We start from the raw sequence: 24,961 nt of genomic DNA on the forward strand, positions 1-24,961 counted from the left end.
CTCACTGCTGTGGCCTCTCCCGTTGCGGAGCACAGGCTCCGGACTCGCAGGCTCAGCGGCCATGGCTCACGGGCCCAGCCGCTCCGCGGCATGTGGGATCTTCCCGGACCGGGGCACGAACCTGTGTCCCCCGCATCGACAGGCGGACTGTCAACCACTGCGCCACCAGGGAAGCCCACAGATGACTTTTGATGCTTGCAAAGCACTTAGCACAGTGCCTGCAACAGTCAAAGGAATCAGAAAGTATTTGCCACTATAATTGCCATCATTTTTATAAATATGATGTCTCTTGTTGATGATGATGTTGGGGAACCTTTGAAGAATTTCAGCCAGGCCGTGGCATGGTCAGATTTGCTTTCTAGAAAGATGCCTTTGACACTCATGTGAAGATGTGGGGACCAGCATGGGGTGGGGCATCACACGGGGGGTCAGGAAACCAGTTAGGGGGCTGTGAGAATGATCTGGGTGAGAGACGAAGAGGCAGAGAGCAGAGATGGGTCCAAGAGAGATGTTGTTGCCATCAGGGTGTTCCAGAGATGTCTTTACTCCCGATGTTCCCGGCTCAGAATGGTTCAAGGTGGCTTTCAGAGACCATCTAGCACCTGCGCCTCAGTCCTTGCTTTTCAGACACCTTGCCTTAGTCTCTGGGTGAAATAGTGACACAGGGGATAGAAGGGATGGGACTCAGGTCCTCGGCTTTAGTGGCAGTGAGGATTGGGGTGGGGAGAGGTGTGGCTGGCTGGTGGAGGCTTCTGATGAAAGTGCAGCTCCTTATTGCTGGGCCCTGGGGAGGGGGGCACAGCGTCTGTGTGGCCCCCCCTACATCCTCCTGCTGCCCCTCCGTGCCTTAGCCCCCCTTTCCAGCTTGTTCTCTTACCATTCCCCACAAGAACACTTGCAGAATCCTGGTAGCCTAGGGGCGTAGGACTTTTGTGGTTCTGAGTTGAGGAAAATGGGCTTAGCTGCGTGGGGGAGGAGGAGGGGCTGCCTGGGAGGTGGGGGAGGAGCTCTGTGTTCCAACGCCAGAGGAAGAAACCCGGAGTCCAGAGCAGGACGTGCTCAGGGATTCGGTACTGCGCGTCCTCCGTGGTCTTCCACTCACGCGCCTTCATACATCTTCAGGAGGAAGCCAATTCAATAGAACCTACGTAGCAAGATTATGATTGTTACTTCAATCATATCTTAGCCTGCAAGGATGTTGGAGGAAAATATATTTCAATGCCACGTTCAAAAGAGCTGTCATTTTTAACATTGTAAATGGATTTTTCAAGGGAGTGATGTAATGTTGTTATTTTGAATACATTCTTTTTTAAAAATGATTTTACTTCAGTTCAGATCGATGCATGCTGGGGGGAAAAATATCCAAAGGGAGCTGAAATACAGGTGGGCCATTTAAAGAAAGCTCTGTGTGCACATCTGAATTTACAAGTCAGGATCACAACAGTATGTATTCTTTGGTGCATTCTTGAGGTTTCTGATAAATGGCTGCTGATAGCTTTAGAAGAAAGCTGGGAGAAAGGGAACAAACAAAAAAATGAGACAAGAAAATCTGTGCAGTGATTGCAGGAACTTGACGTGTGTGTGTGTGTGTGCACGTGCACGTGTGAATGTGTTCCCCAGCAGTATTACAGTGGCATCAGCAAATTAGCTTGCATTCGGTTCTTGGGAAGTGCCAAACTACAGGGTCCATCGTCCTGTATTGGCTGGTGTGTGTGTGTGTGTACAGAATTGAAAAGCACCCCAGAGGTGATTTGGTCCCTTCTGATATGGAACCTGTGGCTCAGTGAGGCAGAGTGCTGGTGCAAGGCACACACGGCACAGCCGGGCCAGAGCTGGAGAGAACCTACCTCCTGAAGCCCCATCTAGTGCTTCTCCCACTCTTCTCTGCTGTTTGTATTTCTCTGTCATTCTCCTATGGTACATTGACATTTCCTTTTTTTATTTCTAGGAGTAATCAGTTGCCAGCATCCAACAAGGTCGATGGTGAGCTGGGCGTGCTGCAGCTTGGTGGGTACCACTGGGGCCTCTGTGCTGTGCCCATCAGGGCCCAGGGGGCCTTCATTTGGTCTGCCTGGGAGGTAGTGGGTGGTAGCGCTCTCTGCTGGCCTGGGGGTGGGGCTCCTTTCTTCCCACCTGACCTCAGGAAGGAGGGGGCTGACCTGGTGTGTAGAGCAGGCTTCTCTCTTTTTTGGTTGATGTCCAAATCCGTCTTCCACTGACTATCTCTCCCAGAGAAATCCTTATAAGAAGTCTGGACATTTCTAGATTCACACTGGGAGAGAGGGGGCAGAAAAGCCTTTTCTGCATTTGGAGGTTCTTTTAGGGTTACTCAGAACCTATAGAAGTTTCTAGAAGGCAGTGCTCAGTCAAAATATTAGTATATCTCTGCCTGGAGAAGCCCATCCTTTAAACATTTTCCCCCACATATCATTGAGGTGTAAAATACAAATCGTGAGACGCATCAGTGCACAAAACTTTAGTGTTCAGCTCAGTGCCCTTTCACATGTGTATACATCTGTGTACCTCCTCTGCAAGATCTAGATAAGAACATGTCCATCCACTCTTTTGTTTTGAAGCCATCTGTTTTTTTTCTCTTTCTGGAATTCTCTACTCCCCAAAGACTGATGTGTTTGCAGCCCTTGGCAAAAGCCAAGGATAGAATAAAGGAGGACAACCAAGGACCAGACATGAAAGGACGAGGCTTGAGTGCCACTGACCTTTGCTCTCCTCCTGGAAGCCAGCAATTTACCTGTTGGACCATTTTGGCGTACAGGAGCTGAGAGCTGCTCACACCCTTAAACGTCTCCTTTTAAGCACTCCCTTTAACATGAAGGAGGAAAGCAGCTCGCCCTTTAGAAGTGACTTGTGTGAGACATGCTGTCCGACAGTTTGCTTTGATGAAGTTGAAAGGCAGGGGCAGGCCTCCGAATGATAGAGGCAGGGGTTTGTATTCTGCTTAGTTCTCCTCAGAGGTAAGAGTTCCTCAGAGTTTTGTTTTTTTTTGTTTTTTGTTTTTTTATTTTTGTCTGCATTGGGTCTTTGTTGCTGCGCACAGGCTTTCTCTAGTTGTGGCGAGCGGGGGCTACTCTTCGTTGCACTGTGCGGGCTTCTCATTGCGGTGGCTTCTCTTGTTGCGGAGCACAGGCTCTAGGCGTGCGGGCTTCAGTAGTTGTGGCATGTGGGCTCAGTAGTTGTGGCGCATGGACTCAGTAGTTATGGCTCACAGGTTCTAGAGTGCAGGCTCAGTAGCTGTGGCGCATGGGCTTAGTTGCTCTGCGGCATGTGGGATCTTCCCAGACCAGGGCTTGAACCCGTGTCCCCTGCATTGGCAGGCGGATTCTCAACCACTGCGCCACCAGGGAAGCCCCCTCAGAGTTTTAATCACCAGAAATGGCTGGTGGGATCATTTGGCCCACCCAGGAAGGGGCAGATTTCACTGGGCACACGGCTGTGCAGAATGAAGGCCGGAGCCGGGAAGGGCTGGCATCTGAAGCCTTTCTGTGAAGCGCTTTAAGATTTTCTAATAAAAGCCACTCCTGTTTGGACATAAACTGAAGCAGTTCCTGGCCTTGGGAACCCAGAGGGCTTCTATTGGGAGGAAGGCTTTTAGCAATTCTCTCAGAACGCAGCTGTTTGAAGTGTGTGTGCCTTTTCCGGAGGGAGGCCGACCCCTTCTTGCTGGTGGCTCAGCTGATGATTTAGAGAAGACGACGGAGATAAAAGATAAGAGGGCATGCAACCCAGTCACCCAGAGAAAGGGCAAGAGAAGTTTGGGGTGGGGGGTCAGAAACAAGGAATAGCACTCCCTTCCCCATCCCAACTCATCTTTCTTTGGTTCAAGTCAGCAAACTTTGGTTAGCATTACATGCCTGGGCACATACAGGGCTGTCAAAAGCACTTTTCATCGCTGTGATGAAAAGCGGCCTCACCTTCTTGGAGGGTGGGGCTGGGTGAGACGAAGGAATAGAGGTGACCCCTGATAGCAACATACAAAGTGGATGACCAGCAGCTCCTCACTGCTTCAGGAGGTGAGTAGGCCAAGTCTGTGGTGGGTTCCAGAAGTTTCCATAGTGAGGTGGCATTTAGACTGGGCTTTGACAGATGAGCAAGGTCTTGTCAAGCAGACATGTGAAGCAAACGATGTTTGAGGCCATCTCTGGATGTGTGTGGAGGATGGATTTTAGGGGCAGGAGTCTGCACGTTTGGGAGACGGGTGAGGGTCTCTTGGAATAGTCCAGAGAAGAGGTGCCTGGGGCCCTGTTCTATCTGGGGAAATCCTATGGGTATTTCAAGACCCTGATCAAATATTTACCTCTTGTGGGAAGCTTCCCTGACCCTTTAAGGCAGAATTATTTGCCTCTTCCCCTCTGCTCTTATAACCTTTGCACCCGTCTCCATTTTAGCACTAACGTCATGTTCTTTGTTTGGGGCTCTGTCCCCCCCTCTAGGCAGTGAGCTCCTTGAAGGCAGGGGTGGTGTTTTCACCATCTCTGGACCTCCTCTGTCCCACATAACCAGTGGCACATCATGCATGTTCAGTAAAGTGCTTGATGAACAAATAGAAAAATGACAACACATTCCTGTAACAGTGGGGAGAGAAAGGGCGGGGGGCAGCGTATGAGGATTCTGGAGGCAGGATAATCTGGAGGCTGGAGCAGCATGACGAGAGGGTTGAGGTTTTGGCCTGGGTCCTTGGTGGAGGGTTGGGGAGATGGAGTCTTATCAAAATGGAAGCCTGGAAGGGTTCTGTGCTAAGAACCCTGAGTCCGGGGCATTGGGGTGCTTCCAGGAGAAGATATCTTGCAGTCAGTGTGAAGTACTGGGTGGGAACCTGGAAAAAGAGATATACAGGCCTCTGTTAAGTACTACCAAGTATATGTATATGTTTTCCTCCAAAGGGTAAATAAAATGTATGGGAAACAAAATCCCTTGCTTCTTTTCAACCAGGCATTTACACCAGGGCCTTAAAAATAACATTTTCAAGCCACTGGCGTTTGCAGCTGATTTTGTCTGCTTGGCCAACATGTCATGCTGGAGTGCTTTGTTTTCCTTTGCACGGCCATCCCGCCACACCTGGACCTGCCCCATGGTCCTGAACCAGCTCCCTGCGCAGGTGCCAGCTGCCTCCTGGCAGAAGCCGAGGGAGGCTGCCTCTTCCCGGGGGCTCCATCAGTCAGCTCCCCTTGGGCCCCCAGCCTCCAGCCTCAGACTTAGTTCATGGGGCTCAAGCAGAGCACGCTTCAGCCCTGGTTCCCTTCAGGACAGCCTTAGACTAAACAGAAGCCTCCAAATAGGCTTAAATCCTGCCCACTCTGGGCCTCCAGGAAACAGTCTGGCTGAAGCATTACAAGGACCCTTCAGGGCCTGGCGGAATCACTCAGTTACTCTCCCCCTCTGTCTTGGCCCTCAGATGCCTAGGATTGGATTAATCACACATCTCTGTTACTTAATTAACCTTCTCAGTATTGATCTTTGCAAAGCCTGCTCATTGGCCTCCCTCTTGCCTTTCCTTCCTGATTTCCCTTTAGCCTCATGCTACACTCCCATGACCCTTGTCTCCATAAGCAACCACTCTCATGTATTTAGTGATTTCTTCCTGCTTGTGTATGTTCTTGCAAAAATGTTTAGTGTTGTTCTGTGTGCATGTGTTTATAATGGATGTGAAATCGTGTTGTGTTATACATCCCATTTGCTTTCTTACTTTCTCTACCCAGAGCCATGTTTTCAAGACCCGTGTGTGTTGGTGGGTGAACATCTGGTCTTTATTTCAGGTGTTTTTGTAAGGCCATGGTCACTGGGTGGCTTTTTTAGAGACCCTAACTAAGAAAGGTTCTCGTTTAAATTCCAGACTTGTTTAAAATCTTTGTTTCACCCTAAAGGTAAAATCTGTCTCCATTTCAGTGGACCGAGCCTCTAGGAGTTGGCTTCGTGCTGTGCCTGGTCCTCTTCCAGGGGAGAAAAGGAGGCTGTAGAATAAGATTTATGGCATGTGTTCTGGGGATGTTGGCCTTTGCACACCGTCTCAGAAGATGCGGGGCAGGGACTGTGACATTTCTGTAGTCCCAGATGCACAGAATTATGGCAGGCAATGTTGGTTTCTATACAGTGTGGCATGCTTTTTAAATAATCATTTAATCTTGGGGAAAGGGGGATGGAAAAAGTCTCCAGAGGCTCTCTGGAGACCGGCCTGCCCAGCTTTGCCAGCATAATTGCCTTGGGTTGTTTTCACTTGGGTCCTGCATCTGAGGGTTCTGGTAGATGCTGCGGCAGTGCATATCATGGCGAGAGGGAGCCTCACTGGCTGGGAAGGCACAGGCTGGTGCTGTCAACACCCACGCTGGGACCCTCTCTGGGCCTCAGTCACCCCAGCTATGAGCATGTGACTTAGTGTCCCTTCTGGCTGGAGGTCCAGGGAGGTCTGACTGGCAGGATGGCCGAGGAATTAGGAGATGGCCTGGGTTTATATTCTATCTCTGCAACTTTCCATCTGTGTGACTTCTGGTCAGTTACTTAACTTCTCTAAGCCTCAGTTTCCTCATCTTTAAATGGGGATGATGATAATTGGAGCTGTTCTGGGGCTTAGATGATAAAACACAGATGGTAAGTAAATGAAAGCCACAATGGTGATAATCTATTGTAACTATTATTATTCTCTCAGGAAGGGCGGCATCTTCTTTCCTAATTCCGCCCTCTTCATGTTTGTCCTCAGGGGGACAGATTTATGGGTCACGCCCACCTTATGTAAGAATTGTGTCTGAGCCAGGCTTTCCTGGGCCTGACTCGACAGCTTAGGCCTAGGCCCTTGTTTCTGCATGTCCACAAGCAGAGCTTTCTAGTGGACTGGTAGCCAAGTCCCATCTGCCAGCATCCTTGGACCAGCGTGGGGTGACAAGGATCAAGGGCTCTCACTCTGCCTTTTTCCTTCTGATGAAGCCTTGGGAGCCTCCGCGGGGACAGGGTGTGGGTGGTGGAGGAGCCCTCCTCTCATTCCAACCACCTCAAGACTCATCAGTGTCCTGGGTGTTAAACGGCTTCCCAGTCTGTTCTCTGTGAGTCATAACAAGGAGCTCACGTGGCCACGGTTTTCTTTCAGAGGACGTGGAGGATGAATTGGCGAGGGAAGAAGTCATCCTGTCTCCAGTGCCATCAATGCTCAAGCTGCAGGTAGAGTCAAAGCCCATCGACCTCTCAGTGGCAAAGGTAGGTGTCAGTTGAAAAGTGCGAGGTGATGTGTCTGGATTTGAGTTGGTGTGCATTGAAGGCGTCTGGATTTGAGTTGGTGTGGATGAGGTGATTTTCATCTCTCTGGCTCCATTCATCCCGTTATAATCTCTCAGTCACTGTTAAAATGGAAATTTGCGTGTGACGTGGAAGAAAACCTGAGCGGAGAGTCAGGAAAACGAGGCCCTAGTCCTGGCCTCTCCCTCTCCTTCTCTGAGACAAGAGGTGAGGATACAACCTCCTCCCATTCAAACATTCTGGAATCCAACTTTTCTTTTGGTCCAGAGCTCTGCTTCCCATGTCCGCAACCGGTAACTCCAGGGTTGTGATGGGAACGCGATAACTGTCCTCATTAGCTTGACTGTGCTCCTGCACTGGTCCCCTGAGCTGGGCTCAGGCTGGGCTGCAGTGAGGGAAGGACAGGGAAGTGTTACCAATTCCTCAGCGCCACCTGGGTTCACACCAGTGACCTCCTGGGTTCACACCAGTGACCTCCTGGAGTCACAGGACTTCGGGAGCCGGTTCCTGGCCTTAGCAGCCTCCTCTGTGGGGATGTCCTGGATTCCTCACCATCTCTGCTGCCATAGGGCCTCGCCCTTCTCCGTGGCCAGCGGTTCCTGCAGGATGGAATGCTGCCCCTGCTGTCCTCCGCTGGCTTTTCAGCCAGAATCCAGAAGGGAAAAATAAAACTCCTGGGGACACAGCTGACCCTGTTCTCTTCCTACTTACCAAGTATTTACTCAGCACACAGATGAAAAGTCAAAGGTTTTTCTAGAGGTTTTGTCCCTCCCCATCCTTCTCCTCCTTTTCCCTTCCTTCTTTTGAAACCAGAGGGAGAGGGTCAGACACAGTTAAGTGGCCCCAAGCCTGGGAGTAAGTGCTCTGGTTGTCTGTAACCACAGGGCTATGATTCTTTGCAGTGGGTACCGCTATTTTGGGAAGGGTCCTCAGAGGCCTCTAAAGACCACCCAGTAGTAGCATCTCCAAAAGCAGCTGAAAAAACCGAGGCCCACACAGAGAAAGGAGGACCCAGGACACGTGGTGTCCAGAGCAAGCAGGACCCAGGTTTCCAGGCTTGTAACCCTGTGACCTGGCAACCAAACTGTGCCTAGCTGGGAGCTGTCATTCTGTGACTGAGAGAATAGACATGGGCTTCAGCCAGAAAACTCAAGGTCCTGTAGTTTCTAGGCTCTTGGGAAACTCAGTCCAAATACATGGATGATTGTAGTTGGTGCAAGAAGGGGAACCAAGCCCTGACAGACGGATTTACCCACCCCTCTCTCCTGTGTGCCACCAGCCCACATGTGATGACGTGTAGACAAACGCTCTGTCATAGAGATTTTCCTTGTACTTAGTGAAAAGAAAACAAAGAACCGATTCTAGAGGGAAACGTGAGTCTGTAGGAAAGGTATGACCTGGAAAGAGACAGTCTGAGGGGGTAGTGACAGAATCCACATGCTGGCCCTTCAGATACTCTTGGATGTAAAATCATGGTGGAGAGAGAAGAGGCAGCCGGCATGGGGAAGGGGCAAGTGGAGAGAGGCTCTGCTTTCCCATCCACGGTCTGGCCAGTGGGGAGGGGTTGGCACTTTCTGGGGCTCTGGAGGGTGAGGCTTGGGTTGATGGGAGATCCGTATCAGCCAGAAGTTTTGAGAACACAGAGCTGTGAAAAAATGGAGGGGCTGCCTTGGGAAGTGGTGGGAACCCTCTTCACTTGGTGGTTGGAGTGTTCAAGCCAAGCTTATGGGGGGACCACTCTCCGGTGATATTGCAGAGGAGATTCTTACATGTAGGAAGGGGTTGTACCAGTGTGGGGTTGGCAAACTTTTTCTGTAAAGGGCTACATAGTGTATTTTTGGCTCTCGGTTGCAACCACACAGCTCTGCCATTGGAATGTAAAAGAAAACACAGACGACATGCAAACAAATGGGCATTGCCGTGTTTCAATAAAACTTTATTTACAAAGCCAGTGGAGGGTCGGATTTGGCGTATGGGTCACAGTTTGCTAGAGCACCAGTTCTCAAACTTGGCTGTACGTTGGAATCACCTGGGGAGCTTTTGATAGTGCAGATACCAGCGTCCGACGCCCAGGGGTCCTGCTTTAGTTGGCCTGGCACGGGGCCTGAGCATCAGGATTGTTCAGGGCTTTGTAGGTAACTATAATGTGCAGTCAAGAACCTCCAAGGTCTTTTGTAAAACTAAAATTTTGTGTATCAAGGAACTTCTAAGGATGCTCAAAAGATTTTGGCCTGGGTCAGCACAGGCTGGTAAGGTTTACAGATATTCCAGAGGTAAGACCCTGAGGGTCCATTTTCTCTTTCCTCAAATAGGAGAAGAATGGGTTTGCAAAAGAAAAAGAAAATAGATTACCCTGCTGGAAAACAGACTACCCTGCTAGAATTCAAGACCAGCTCCTGTGGGAATGCAAACACCCAGCAGTGTACTGCTGTTTGCTTTTTTTTTTTTGCGGTACGCGGGTCTCTCACTGTTGTGGCCTCTCCCATTGTGGAGCACAGGCTCCGGACGCGCAGGCCCAGCGGCCATGGCTCACGGGCCCAGCCACTCCGCGGCATGTGGGACCGTCCAGGACCAGGGCACGAACCCGCGTCCCCTGCATCGGCAGGCGGACTCTTAACCACTGTGCCACCAGGGAAGCCCTGTTGTTTGCTTTTAAAACAACCAATACAATTCTCTCTTCTTTTGACAGGACATAAAGACCATTCTGTTTGGTTCCAGCTTTTGCTGTTTCAATGAAGAGTGGAAACTTCAGAATTTTTCCTTTCACGACTCAGCATCATTAAAATATGGCATCGTGCAGAACAAGGCAGGTTGTTTTTAAGTGCCCCCGAGGACTCTGCTGTGGGCCCATCATGGACAGGGGCACACGTCCCCCAGTTTCGTAAATCCTGTGGGTGTTGCCTGTGCCAGCCCCTCGTTTGCTGAGTTGTCACCCAGGGCAGGAACTTCATGTGTGGCTGGCAGAGCAGAGCGGGGCAACATGACCGCTGCCGTGAGGGGTGCGTGATGCTGGAGGGGACAGGGAGCAGGAGGGGGCCTGTGTCTGCTCTGGGGTACCAGAGAGGGTCCTGAAGCTAAGTACTGAGAGACGATTTTGCAGGTAGAGCTGGAGAAAGGACACTGGAGGCAGGGGGCAGCATGAACAAAGGGAGGCTGTGTGAAAATACAGGGACTGCAGGAAGGGGCAAAAGTATCAAGCGTGAGGACCAGAAGTTTGCGGGGAGGATATGATATAAGACGGGGAAATGGAGGTAGATTGTGGCAGGATTTGAACATGGCTTATACACAGTTGCCAAGATACACATTTTCAGGGCCAGAAGATAACTGTGAAATCCGGCAGCTTATCCAGGTTCCGTTTCTCAAGCCCCAGGAGCCTCCCCCTGCCCCACACTGCCTGAGGAAGAACCCCAAGACCACTCGCTTCTGCCCCTAATTTGGCCAAGTCAGCACATCTTGCACCCCGAGTTCAAGGGCACCCACGGCCCCTGCTCTGATAGCCCTTGTACTTGTTGATGCCTACAGGGGTGAGCTCCTCAAGGAGCCCTCTCCCTCCAAGTCACACCTACTAGGTGCTGAGGCAGGCCACCGGCTGGGGAACAAGATTGCTTACACAAGCGGAGGCTGCCCAAGGGGCTTGCTTCTAGCTGAGATGGTCAGGGAAGCCTTCCTGGAGGAGGAGGCCTTTAGGATGGGCCTTGAAGGCTGGGTAGACAATTGACACCGTCAGCCTGTGGACACGGAAACATGTCTCTGGATGCCTGGACACCCATGGTGTCAGCCCCTGGCAGGTTGCGAAGAATCACTTTCCCCCCATCACACACTACAGACTTTGCTCCTTCCTCTAGCGATGGGCACCTGGGCCTCTGTCACCCCCTCTCTGTGACTCAGGGTCAGCACTTCACAGAAGTAGTCGCCACGCAGGAGACCCCTATGTGAGGCTCTGTAACCTGTTGGAGGAGGCTGGTTCTGGAGGAGCAGGTGGCCCTGCCCTGGGTCAGTTCTCACAGGCACTGACGCGCGTCCTTCTTTGCAGGGTGGTCCCTGTGGGGTTCTGGCAGCTGTCCAAGGCTGTGTCCTACAGAAACTCCTGTTTGAAGGAGATAGCGGAGCTGACTGTGCTCGGTAAGTCAGCGCTGATTCCGGCAATAGCTTCTCTTCCCAAGGCTTCTCCTCACTGTCCAGAAAAAATAAGCAAGGAAATGTGTGTTTGTTCCCTGATATTTCCCGTCTTCTGGAAAGGGAAACGGTGGCTGGCTAACAGGGCCAGTGCTGACCAGTTTAAATGACCTGCATGCCATTTGTTTCTAAGGGCAGGGAGGCTTCTTAAGTCCTGTGCCACATGGGAAGTGGCAGTGGGAACAGCCCTGAAACTCAGGCCACCCCCTCCTCAGGACTGGAGCACAGCAACCGCCCAAATCCCGTCCACACCCAGGTCAGCCTGCTGACCCCTCTGCTGAGCCCAGGTCTCCCCTCCCTCCCCTCGTTCCCCCACCTCTGCTAACAGCCATCTCCACAGGGTCCAGCCAGACCTGCAGTATATGGCTTCCTCCCCTCGGCCATTCTTTCTCCACCTCACACACTGAGTGTTTGCACACAGCCCCTCATTCTCATCCTCACTCCCTCCACAGACATTTCTGGAACATTCTCTCTGTGCGGGTACCAGTGATTCAGAGAGGAGTAGACGCATTCTCTGTTCTCCAGAGTGCTCTGTGAAGTTGAGGGATGGAGAGGAATCCATAATCCTACCTTGCGGTTGGTGCTCAGGTAGAAGGATTATCGAGGGGCTACCCAAGGCTGGGGCCAGCTCGGCCAGTTTGAGGATGCAGCCCTCTTACCTTAACCAGTAACTGTGTGCCCAATGGTACTGAGTCACCCTCAGATTTACAGAACTTCTGGCACTTCTCTTTTTTCTTTTTTAGTTCAGATCTAATATACATACAGAAGAGTACACAACTCAAAAAAGGGCACAACTCATGTATGTTCTGCTTAATGAATTATTGCAAAATCACACACCCGTGTACACAGCACCCAGATCAAGAAAGAAAATATTTCCAGCTCCCTGGAAGCATCCTCCTGCCCAGTAGATACCTCCATTCTCTTCTCCAAAGTTGTGATTAAGCGGATTTGAAAATCACAGCTTAGTTTTGACAATTCCTGAACTTTAATTAAAGGGACTTGCCTTTTTTTTTTTTTTTTTTAAAGACAACAAGGCCCATCCCCCATTTATTCACGTTCAAATTCCTGGGAAAGACACAAGTTTCCCAGACATCCAGCCAAGCTTGTACAAAACGAAACACATTTTACCAGCTTAGAGGATGTGGCCTTAGACAGGATCCAAGTGAAGGTGGCTTTTCATGCTTGGCATTTCAGAATTTGTCCGATAATATGATTTGTCTAATTACTTTACAAGGTAACAATCAAGGTGCTTGGTTTCAAGCTGAAAGATGCTAACCATAAGCATAGCGTAACTATAGCTGGAAGCCCAGTGACACAACATTTGCACAGCAAAGTCTGACCTTGTGCTGTTCTTCTCCCCAGTGCCTGCTCTGGAGTCCAGTCCAGCAAAGTGCGGCCCTCACAGTGAGTGTCTGATGATCAGGGACGCTCCTGGCTGGCTGGCTGGCTGGGACTGGCTAAGCGAGGGACCTCTGGCTGCCTGCCCTCTAAGGGCGCAGGGACCCTCTCGGAGCACATATGCACCTCCACCCCTACCTTCCCTCCTTGCACTGGAGAGAGGCGCACGGGGAGGACTTCATAGGCGCTTGGAGGGCGTGCGGGCCTCAACAAGGCAGCTGTGGCCTTGCCCTCATGGCACCTACGACTGAACACGAGAGCCAGATGAACAGGAGGTCCCAGGGGGACGTGCAGGGAGCTCAGGGCCCACCCGGACGTGAAGAGGGTCAGGCAGGCTTGCTGGAGGAGTGACATTTTAATCTTACTGAGATCCGGAGGATGAGCAGGGCTCCTGACTGGCTTCGCACACACCCTCGCACAGGCTTGTTCCTCCCTCGATTTCTCCTTTCCCAGCAAATCCCTCAGCCTCCTTCCCTGGCTCCTCACGTGCAGAGGCCATGGCCTCAGGGCCGCCTTCCCCGACCTCCCCAGACGCTGCGGCCCCCACCACTGGATGCCCTTTTTATCCAAGTCATTACCTGTCCATTGTCTGTGCCCCAGAACACAAGCCCCCTGAGAACAGGGGCCTTCCTAAGCTGCCTGGGCCGTAGCCCGTCCCTGGTATCCAGCCCCAGGCCTAGTGCACAGAAGAGGCCCCTCGGAAATTTTGTTGAATGAACGCATGGACAAACATATGAGTTATCCAGACTGACTGGGAGGGGAGGGGATAGTATTCCAGTAAGGAGAACAACATGTGCGGAGGCCCGAGGTCAGGGAGTGGCCACGGCAGAGTGTAGGGGGCAGGGCGAGACCCAGGCCAGGCTGCCAGAGGGCCCGCAGGGCCCAGCGGCTAGCTCAGGTCAAGCCTTGGCCTTGGCCCTCGTGGGAGGTGTTTGATAATTCATTTCAGCCCCACGTCCCTTCACAGCTGCTTTTGAACTTAGACTTTGGACTTCTTGGGGGAAGTTGTAGATCATTTCCCAACAGTCAGGAAGGGGTGTATAAGTTGGTTCCCGGAAGGGCCGTTTCTGCCCAGGGCACAAGGCAGGCTTGGCTCCTTGTCACCTGCCCTACAGCCCCACTAAGGGGATGTGACAACCTCTGGATCCCCAGGCACGTCCTCGGGAGAGAGTTCTGCTCGCCACACCTGAGAGGGGAGCTAGGGCTTGGAAGGCAGAAAGCCATTCGGGCTGGGGGCCCCAAGACGGGCTCTGGGTAGAAAGAAAACTGTACCAGCTGTGGGAAGAAGAGTTGGAGCCAGCCTAGATTGAAGGCCCTCGGAGGCCGGGCTGGTGGGGCAGGAGGGGAGGAGGCTGGAAGGGGCTGCTGGCTGCTGGGAGCTACGTGTGGGGTGTGCCTGGTGGGAAGGAGCCCCGCTCTGGGGGAAGGCTGCCTGGGTGGGCCAGAGGAGGCCTGTGCTGAGCCTCCAGGAGAGCTCGGCCTGCTGGCCAGGGAGGGTCCCGCCCACGGGAAGCGCGGAAGGGTTCATGCTGCAGAAGAGTGACCTCACCTTTCTTTGGAGTCCCACAGCCTTGGGTGCTCCTCGTAAGTCCCTCCCCTGTTGCCCCTCCACGCCCGCGGCCCCCAGGCCCTGCACCCAGAGCTGCTCTCCACGCAGGCTGAGCATAGTGGTCTGGCTTCCTGCTGGTGCTGGTGGCCGAGCAGGCCCAATAGTGGGCATTCTTCCTACCCATCCGAGAGGGAGGGGCGGAGAGCTTGGCTTAGTGACCCGGCTGCTCTCATCTAGCCCAGACCGCTGAAAGTGCCTCAGGGGACTCAGGGAGACAGGGCTCCGAGGGGGACCAGCTGGGGGAGGTCCCAGTGGTGATGGGCTGTGGGCAAGGAGCACCAGCTGCCTCCACACCCCCCATTCTATGTCTCCTCCTCTGGCTTCCGCTGCTGTGGACCTAGCTTTGCTGAGGCATGAGCCTGCCTCAGGGCTGGAGGCCGACTGGGGGCGAGAGGAGAGAGTCCTCCTGGGTTCAGGCTAGGACTTGGGTCAAGCAAAGGCCAGGGGAGAGAGCGGCCGGGGCCTGGGGCTGGCAGCCGAGGGGGGAGGTGAGAGCGGAGTCTGGTCGCCGTTTGCTGAGGTGAGGCCCTGCAGATTGGAGGCCACGGAAAGTCGTCCTTGCCAAGTGGGTGTCGGTGCAGCCTATAGGTGCCCGTGCTGAGGCTGCGGGGAGTGCCCAGCTCTGTGGTCCTTAGCCTGTCCCAGGATGGCGGTTGCTGAAGAGAGCACTGGACCGGCCAGAGACCTGGATTACAGTTGTGGGCCAGCAAGGCCTCACTTCCTCCATTTGTGAATCTCTGTCCTGCCCAAGTCTGACTCAGTAAGGAAATGCAAACCAAATCCTTTGTAAATCAAGGGCTGTGCAAGTGGGTGGGACCTTGAGGTCGCCTGCTGTGGTACATATGGGGAAACTGAGTCCCGGAGAGGGAAAGATGCTTGTCCAGGTTCACACCTGACCTCCGGGGCAGAGCCAAGCACGTCTGTCACACCACACTGTGCCCTAGAAGAGACTCTGAGCCCCAGGCGAGCCAGAGAGGCCAGGAGGCGCTGGTGCTGGGAGGCTGAGTGTCATGGGCTTGAAACACCCAAGGGCTGGACACCCAGATGGACTCTCAGTGACCAAGGTGCAGCTCTTTAGGCTCTGTAGTTTACGAAGGGCTCCTAGGCAGAACCTCCCCATTTTTCCTAATTTGGGGAAAAAAAAAATCAGAAGAGTACAGAAGAGTAATGCGGCAAGCCCCTGGGGACATGCTGCCTCATGTGAGTAAAGGATGACATTCGACATCCCTGCGGGAACCTCTCGCAGCCCCGGCTCCTCTGGTTTCCTTGATTCATTTGTACGATCTTAATATTGATTGTTTGGGTCATTGATGTCGCTGCACAGGCTGGTGTGCTGAGCTGGGTTTGAGCCTTCAGTACTCCCTTTTGACTCTGAAATTCCAAGATTTCAGAAATGATCCGGTTTAAAAAAAAAAAAAGAGGAAGAGAAAAGCAGGCAAGCTGCTCTGTTCTCTCTAGGAGCACTGCGTCGGCCCTCATGCCACACAGAGGCGGCACCTGCAGCTGCTGAATGCTGGGCGCTTTGGGAGCTCCGGGACCAGGGCTGGTGGGCCTTCCTGCACTGGGTCTGCAGGCCTGGACGGGCGTGGCCCCCTGCTCGCCATCTCCCCGCACGAGGCTGACTGTCATATGAGCTTGAAACACCCGAGGGCTGGACACCCAGATGGACTCTCAGTGACCAAGGTGCAGCTCTTTAGGCTCTGTAGTTTACGAAGCCGCACGAGAATGTGATTGCGGCCTCCAGGGAAATCATGCTGAAATAAAGGCTTCTTGGCAGAGGTGGTGTTTTTTCTGAAGGACTGTCTGGCTTCATTAAGACTCATCCCATCAGGCTGGCAGCCGGCCTCTCCTCAACTGGGGACGACAGAGCCGGGCGGCAGGGCTCGGTGTTTTTCCACTTGAGGAGGGCTGTGCCAGCCGCCTCGGCTCGTGGGAAGCGATGGTGAGCCTGGTTCCCCTGCGGGCTTGGGGAGTGCCACAGGCAAGGGAGCTGTCCTCTGGCCTCTACTTCCCTTTTCAACTGGGGAAGTCGAGGCCCAGAGAAGGAGGGGCACTTGCCCAAGGCCCCTCTGGACCCATTAGTGGAGCCAGGCTTGGAACCCAGGTCTGGTGGTCCCCAGGCCAGCTCTGGCAGCGTTTGACCCTGAAAGGGGGCAGAAAGGTCTGCAGTCATTCGCCAGCTTTCTTCTGATTCTTCTACAGGCTCAGACTAGCGGGCACGTCAGGGTGGACTGGTGAGCCCTGTTTTGAGTTAATGATGGTAGAAACATCTTTTTAATCTGAAAGACTTGGGTAATTAAGCCAAACACAGGATGTATTACTTCCTGACGCCCATCGCCCATCCTTAGACAAATCCTGCACTTCTTCTGTGAGGTATTAGACTCTTTTAAAGAAACTTCTCTTGGTGCGAGAGCCCGGCCAGGTGCTAGATTTCGCGGTAGGGGTTGGATAAGCGCGTGTGTGACTGATGAAGACAGTGCAGGACCACCCTGGTCACCGAGGTGAAGGCAGACCCTGAGTTCCCCAGTGAAGGTGGAGGCCGGCGATTCACTGCAGCGCCTCCCTCCTCCCTCCTGTCATCCGCACGCACCCCAGCCCTGAATACCCTGTGGCTGGTTTACCTGGCAGAAGGGCCGGGCTGGAATGATGCTTGGGGGCATCTGGCCCAGGGTCTGCATTCTGGACATTCATCTCCTTGGAATCACAACCCACAGTAGTGGACTCTGTCATCCCCAGAGCTTGTTTCCTGCCCCAGCCCCATCCAGGTGACCGTCAGTCGTGTCTGTCCCACCTCCTGAGCACCTACGCCCATCCTTCCCGCCCCTGCCCAGGACTGGGGTGCCCTGCTCCTCAGCTGAGCTGTACGGCCAGTGCCCGACCAGCACTGCTGCGCCATCTTGCCGTCCCTCCAGTCCTCACTGTACGTACTCACCACAGGCTCCTTTTACAGCACAGGTGTGACCAGGGCACTCCCCAGCTTGATCCCTCGACATGGGCAGGAGCGGGGCAAAGTTATGCCTGGATTGTATCCTCGGTTTAGAATGTCTATGCTGGAACACCTCCAGACGGAGCTACCAGGTCACCTTGCAAACATTCACTATGGTCCACACTAACTTACTGAAGCAGGTAACGCTTGCCTGAAAGCTTCTCAGTGCAGCCACAAATAAGATTTTAAAAACCAACATATATTAAGTACTTATCGCATGCCAGGCACTGTTAGAAGCACTTCACACGTATTACTTCATTAATCATTAAAACCACCCTATGAAGGAGGTACTATTATTGTCCCCTTTTAAAAGGGGGAAACTGAGGCACAGAGACTAAATGATTCACCCAAGGTCACACAGTTAGTAAAAACTGGACAAAGTGAAACAGCAGTGAGGGCAGAAGGAGAGCGTGGCGAGGTGGAACCAGCCATCTGGAGCTCCTGGTGTTGGGGACCAGCATCCCTTTGCCTCTGAGCCCATCTTTCCTGCACCTGCAATGCCATCAAGAGACCTCACTCCTGGGCCCGGCCTATCTTCCAGGTCTCACAGGCTCTAATTACAGACCCTCTGAACTTCCGTGTTTCTACACAAAAGTTCTCATTCTTTTCAATGGCTTCCATTTAGTCTCTCCATCCTTCCCTGTGTCTTCTCCAGCATGCTCTTCCCTGCATCAGCTCCAGACACAGCTTTCCAGAAAACAGTAGCACTGGGAGAAGTGCGGTGGTCGGGCCTGGGTTCCATTCCTGGCCTAAGGCCTTGGGGAAGCCCCTTGCCCTTGCTGGCCTTCGCCTCCGCACCCGGATCCTTTCTCCTTTGTCCAATGAGCCCTGATTTCCAGGCCCTCCTTCGTCCTTGGCAGCTTCTCCTGAATCCCAGAGCAATGTTTCCTCATTTTTGTTTTCATAGTTGACAGTGGCCCAGGGCCAGTGCTTCCCGAATCTCAGGTGCCCGGTTTGCTGGTGGTGTGGTAGCTGTTTCCAGAGGAGCAGGCAGGCTTCCTGAGGCTGCAGACATACCAGGGAGTCTGCATTTCATTTCTCAAGTGGTTGAGTGCTTGTTTGTCTCATTGAGTTAGAAGGACTGCCTGGTGTCAGCGGCTTGTCATCACTTTCACATCAGACATAGGGAGCTCACCATCCTGTGAACTCTCTGGCCACAGCCAAAGCGGGCACTTGACGTTTCCATAAAGACAACAGCAATGGGTACCCTTTATTGAGCATTCTCCCCATGCCAGGCACTGGGCCATGGACCTTACACAGATCATCTCATTTAAAGCTCCCAACACGATGAAGGAGGTACCACTGCCCCAGCCAGTCTAGGGATGGGGAAACTGAGGGACCCTGTGTCACGTTGCCTCCCACTTTAAAGTCACTGGACCACAACAGCCTGGGTGCAGACGGCTGGCTCTGTGGCCCGGGGACTGGGCCGTGACCACATGCTGCCCACCATGGTGACCTGTGTCCTGGTCTCCGGGTTCTCCTCTCCTATCCTGGAGAGGAAGGACGAACACCAGTTTTCACCTGCTCCCCACCCAACAGCTCAGCCTAGAGCTTAGGGTACTTGGTGGCTGAAAACATGGAAGCTCCCTCTACGTTGCTGGGAGCCCTGGCGTCAAGCCCCTTTCGTTTGTTCGGTAGTGAGACACTCAGACGCTCAGCCTGCCTTCGTAGGAATGTAAGGAAACTTCCCAGAATCCAGGGGTGGGCAAGGAGCACAGCTCTGTGGAGCCCTGGAGACAGAAAGAGCGTCTGTACGTGGCTGTCGCTTCTTCTGTCTTTCTCACGGACGTCATGCACTAAGGGCCTCTTCGTTACCGTTTTTATGGTAAGAAGTCTCTCTGCCATTTTTTTTTTTTTTTTTTTTTTTTGCGGTCCGCGGGCCTCTCACTGTTGTGGCCTCTCCCGTTGCGGAGCACAGGCTCCGGACGCGCAGGCCCAGCGGCCATGGCTCACGGGCCCAGCCGCTCCGCGGCATGTGGGATCCTCCCGGACCGGGGCACAAACCCGTGTCCCCTGCATCGGCAGGCGGACTCTGAACCACTGCGCCACCAGGGAAGCCCCTCTCTGCCATTTCTGACACCACTGACTGCCTGTCCTTCTCCAGCCCTTTTGCTCCCAAGACTGTAACGGTCCGTCTCCGAGCTCTGCCCTTCCTGCCTGCCTCCCCTGCCTCTCCCACACGCTGGAGTTCCACTGGGCTCCAGCCTTGGCCGCCGCCTCTGCCTTCCTCATCCTCTTTCTGGGAAATCTTAGCCACGCGGGGTGCCGAGGACCCCTCACACGCTGCTGGTTCGTAAGCCTCTACTCAGCCCGAGCCGCTCTCCTGGGCTTTAGAGCGAGGGCTTCACCTGGGCATCCCACGTGCACCTCCAGCTGCGCCGCCCCACCCCCGTCCCCGCCGTCCCCACCCCATATTCCCCATTTCAGTTGGTGACACCGCCATGCACTCACCAGAAGCCCTGCCGTCCTCCCGAATCCTCTGTTTCCCCCGTCCCCACGCCCTATGTCCAAGTAACCAGCAAGTCAGGCTACTTTCCCCTCAGCACTCGTGGTCTGGTCTCCTATCAGCTGGGGGAGCGCGGGGCACCTGCTTGCGTGAGCCGCTGTCTCCAGGGGCCTGGGTGTCGGGACTGGCCAAGGCTGGGCGGGGCAGGGCGGTGCCCCTGCCTGGGATGGCGGCAGTTCCGGGCTCAGTCCCCTGGGCTTTGTCAGAACCCGCAGCCTTTTCTTCCACTGCTCCGGGTCCTGCCGAGTCTCCAGAGGCTGCTTTGCTCCCGTGGGTGATTTCCTCAGCCTGTTCCTCCCCCAGCCCTGCCAGGGCCCCTCCCTCACAGCTCTTCCCTTGGTCTTCATCTGCAGAGGCCCTCGTCCCAGGCTCTGCCCGAGCCCCTGGGCCGCAGGGCTCCGCTGGGCAGCAGAAGAAAGGACAGGCCATCTTCCACAGGGCTGCGCTGTCGCTGATGTCTGTCCCCATAGGCATAAACACACTTCCCTTTTTGTCCTCAGGCAGCTGCAGCCTTCAAACGCTCGTAGGACCCGCTGCCTGGCCCTGGCCATTGCGGACATTGTGTGGCGGGCTGGAGGCCACAAGAGAGCCGTGGTCACGCTGTAAGTGCTTCCCTGGGCTGTCTTGCTACCACTCCACCTCGGGCGGGCACAGCTACAGGCCAGCTGGCTGTGCGCTTTCCTGTCCTTGGGGAAATCATCGTCTCACACAGGCTGTCTGGGCCTGAGGACTGTGTCTGTGTCCTCCCAGACCCCTGCCCTGTGCTCCAGGCCAGGAGGAGCCCAGAGAGTTGGCCTGATGTGCTGGGCAGCCCCACACCAGGGGAGGGCCAGCCCTCCACATGGCTCCGGTCGAGAGGGGTCGGATCTGGGGATCCTTCTCTGCAGGGGGTGCTGGCGGATGTAACCTGCCTGAGAAAACCCATGCCCCCGCCCCCCACCCCAACGGCAGCTTGCTCCCCTCTACATTTCTCTGATCTGGAGGCCTCGGAAAACAGCCTCTAGGTCGACCAAGTCATTTGTACTGCTCCCCCCAGTCCCCAGAGCACGCTCCTATTTGCTCTGTCACTTGGATCCCCGTTCCGGTGAGGAGCCTCAGAGAGATGAGAGGTCAGCGGTGGAGGCAGCGCGTTCTTCCTCCCCGCTACCTCCGTCCTACTGGTGGAGGATGCCATGCTCGTAATCTATGTGGATGGTCTGCCGGCTTTTCAGCCTGACCCTTCAGAGTGGAAGCATCACTTCATCCCAGCTGTGTGGCTAAGCTTTAGTAAAGGGGGTGCCCTTTGGATACAAGGGCCACACCCTGGTAGGGGGCACAGTGGTCAGTAGAGCACAGTACTTAAGAGACTCCAGAGGCTGACTCCCAGTGCTGTTGCTTATTGACTCTGTGAGCTCGACTAACTGACTCGACTTCTCTGTGCCTAGCCTGTTTACTCACCTGGAAAATAGGGGTGATAGTAATGATTACTTAATGGGGTGAATGTGAGAATTGAACGAGTCAACATAAATAAAATGGTATATAATGAATGACAATATCATCGATCAGTTTAAATAATTTATCCGTATAAATAAGTGATAAAGAATAGTATGAAGCACTTAGGATAAGGTCTGGCTCATACTAAGTATCGTGTCAGTGTTAGATATTATCATCATTATCACTATTGTTCTTATCGAGTGCTTGTCCTTGGTACCCATGTTCCAGGTGACTTACAAACCCTGGCCCTTAGGATCTGCATGGCAGCCTTGAGAGCATATGGGGCAAAAATTCAATCTCTCCTTACTTTACAGATTAGGAAACAGAAGCCCAGAGAGGGGCGGTGGCTGGTCCAAGGCTGCACAGCAGGCTAATGTCATAGTGGCCCCAAACCCAAATGCAGCTTCTAGTCCATGCCTTCCCGGGCCGCACATGCACGTGCTGTGTAAACAGATGTCCTCCAAGAGAACAGAGGCTGGACTTCCTCAAGTCCCTAAAGACGAAGGGCAAGTGAGCATTCCTTAGTCTGGAAGCACGCTCGTCGGTGGGTGAGAGGCAGGCTTCCTGCTACCAGGATTTGGGTTTGGTTATCCCGAGCTCTCCTTCGGCTGTCTTTTTTCCATCCCATGTTAGCACCCGCACCTCCACCCCCTCCCCTTTAGTGGAGTTCTCCGGACCCGGCCTAGCGGGTGAGTTCAAAGCGGGGAAACGAGGTGTGCTTGGCTCCCTTCTTTCCTCTGGGCCACCTTTTGGGTTGTCCTCATTGAGCAGGGTTTTGCCCTGGCTCTGGGGCATGTCTTCTCTGCGCGCAGAGACTCATGCATCTCCCTTTCCTTTTTAGGGCTTCGAGAACGCAGCAGTTCAGTCCAACCGGGAAATACAAAGCAGATGGAGTCTTAGAAACAGTACGGCTTTCTGGAAAATTATCACGCAACCTTTGGCTTTGTTTGGGGACAGTCTCCTTTCATATAAGTAAATCCTTCCTCAGTTGGGGATGGACCAGCCTTCCCTGTGGCCCAGGCCAGCAGCATCCTCCACCTGGGATTGGGGTGCAGGCAGAGGTGGGGGCCTTTGGGATGAGCTCTGGCCAGAACGGGCTTTATGGCCAAAAGGCCGATGGGCGCCCTGTCATGTTGAGCTTGTACAGAACCTGACATCCCTCCAGCATTCGGTGCCCCATGCCTTTTGGCTAAACCCCAGCCTTCCCCGTGTCCCCCTTTACGTCATAGCATCCTCTCTGGGATTGCTATGAGAGGGTAGTGGGGGTGCAAGAGAGAGGAAGTTAGAGAGCAGAGAAGAGCTTTGATGGATGGAGCACCAGCTGGAAGCCAGACCCAAGTAAGATAAAGGACAGGAGAGAAATGAGAGACGTGTGAAAATGTGGAAACTCTGAGACTTTCCCACAAATTAACCTCCTCTTCACTGAGGATTTTTGTTCTACTTAGCTTGTTTCCTTTGACCTTTTGGGCATGTGTGGCTCTGGGATCTTAATTAAGCATCTCACTTTGTTGGATGTTATCTGTGAAAGTGTTTTTTTCTGACCTGCATGAGAAAGCACAGGAGACGCATAACCACTGCTTTGCACCGAACTCAGGGCACTGCCTGCTGGGCTTAGAACAGGCCTGGTGATGGCGACCTGAGTGGGTCACCCACCCTGTACTCCCCTGTCCCCCCGCCCTCCCTGCCCCCAAGGGGCTCCTCAGATACCTGTGACTAACCTGCAGGGTGCAGCCCCGCCCGTCAGGCCCTTCCATGCATGATGCTGGCTCTGGGGCTTTAGTGCCATGATGTCTCCAATCCTGGGGCCTCTAAAGGCAGGCCCAGTGTTGCTGCAGGGCGGGAGCCCCAGAGCCCCCAGCTGGGCCCTGCAGCCTTTAAATCACACACAGGTGTAGGAGTGCCTCTCCACCCCCGCTCCCGAGGTCGCCGCTCTCTGACTGCAGGGACCTTGCCCAGTGGGGTCTTGCAGCTGCTGAAGTTAGGGCCACAGAAACTAATCCAGCATGGGAGACCGTCCACCGGGCTTGGGCAGTTCACCCTGTGTGTTTGTGTTTCCCAGCTCATACTCCACAGTTTGACCTCCTACGAGGAACTGGTGACTTTTCTTCAACAGAGCGTCCATCAGGTATGAACAGTGGTTTAGTTTGTGGGATGTGCGTTGCTAAGCTTCTGCTTTCTCTGTGGGAGACATGCTGGCGAACTGGGGTTGTTCCCCGTTCATCCCCACCCTGGGGTAGTGGGGCGATGTCGTCTGGAGAAGAGTGGGCTTGGGGGCAGAGGGTCCGACCTCTGCCACTATGTCCTGGAGGGCTGGCCATGGCTACAGGTAAAGGGAGCCGCTGCAGCGGGGGCTGCAGAAGCAGGGATGGAGCGGGGTCAGGCTGAAGGGGAGCAGCTATCAGACTGTGGTTATGAGAGCTTTCTCTCTGTCCGAGAGCAGGCAGCTACCTCTGCAGGTAAAGAACGTCAGCGAGTGGGGCCCAGTACCATCGGGGAGGTGACTAGGACATGGGTTCCTGGGCTGGGTTGGAGGTCTGAGCACTGTTGATGGAGATCCTGGTAGTAGAGGAGCTTGCTTGGTGTCCCGGGAGGCAGGGCTGGGCCCGGAGGGGCCTCCGGAGCATCCTGTCTACTGGAGGAGAGCCGTGCACCTGCTCCAGGCTGTGAGATGGGGTGGAACCCAGCCAGGGCCTGGGAGCAGCCCATCAGAGGGCTGAGGGAATTCAGAGTTGGGCTGTAGCCTTGGGGCTTTGTGGAGGAGGTCGTTGAATGCTCTGAGGTGTGTGAAGAGCATTGTCTCTGGAGCCTGTCAGCGTTAGTGGGTGTTTGCATCTTAGTAGTTCCGTGACCTTGGGCAACTTACTGGACCCCCTGTGCCTCAGTTTCCTCCTGTGTACCATGTGGCTGATGACAACGGTGCCTGCCTCAGAGCGCTGTGCAAAGCGTTTGCCTGGAGCCACTGTGTCCTGCTCCGTGTTCCCGGTGGTCGTTAGCTTTCATTGTGGGTGTTTCATCACCTTGAGATGGGTTAGTTGTAGACAGGTAGAGACGGGAGGGAAGCATGGCAGAGAGAAGCAGCCAGAGCCAAGGGACGCTGCGTTTCTGCGCCAGCCTGTCCCGCAGGTGCGTGGGAGGGGCTCTGATGTAGGAGGGGTCCTGGCCTTGGCACTGGGAGTCCTGGGCTGGCTGTCACTTGTTCCTGTCCCTGGCTTTCTCTGGTTCTTCATGAGCATAACCCAGTGGGCAGTCTGTAGATGCAGCGTGCTCACCACCGGCTCAGGGCCATGGGGCGCCTGGAGCAGCGGCCCTGGGACCTCCTCTGGCTTATTCCTTGGTCACAAGTGGCCTCAGGAAAGTCACTGGGCTTCAGTGGCCTCATCTGGAAAGTGGAAGATGGAGCAGTTAGTTAGCGGGTAACTTCCAGCTCTTTACTTTCCAACTGTGATTCTTAAAGAAGAACCTTACACGCATGGGAAAGAATGTCTTCCAAATTAAGGACCAGGCAATTTAAATAAGCAGAAAGGACACCTTTTATTAAACATACCAGAGCAGTGTGAGAATACAGCAATGCATC

The 24,961-nt window shown here is 53.9% G+C and overlaps 1 protein-coding gene across 3 annotated transcripts in view; it reads left to right on the top strand.

Moving 5' to 3' along the window:
* Positions 1–24,961, top strand: part of MINDY4 (MINDY lysine 48 deubiquitinase 4) — a 164,388-nt gene that overhangs the window by 101,789 nt on the left and 37,638 nt on the right. For 2 of the 3 annotated variants that reach the window (XM_081243855.1, XM_081243856.1), the window contains exons 6-12: positions 1,949–2,007; positions 7,094–7,200; positions 9,929–10,045; positions 11,273–11,361; positions 20,415–20,516; positions 22,229–22,292; positions 23,447–23,512. In XM_081243855.1, the coding sequence (XP_081099981.1) occupies positions 1,949–2,007; positions 7,094–7,200; positions 9,929–10,045; positions 11,273–11,361; positions 20,415–20,516; positions 22,229–22,292; positions 23,447–23,512 (604 nt within the window). The remainder of the gene's footprint in view (positions 1–1,948; positions 2,008–7,093; positions 7,201–9,928; positions 10,046–11,272; positions 11,362–20,414; positions 20,517–22,228; positions 22,293–23,446; positions 23,513–24,961) is intronic. The other variant, XM_081243857.1, reaches the window with a different exon arrangement.

The sequence above is a fragment of the Mesoplodon bidens genome, assembly GCF_964165515.1.
Source record: "Mesoplodon bidens genome assembly, chromosome: 9".
Taxonomy (NCBI): Eukaryota; Metazoa; Chordata; class Mammalia; order Artiodactyla; family Ziphiidae; genus Mesoplodon; species Mesoplodon bidens.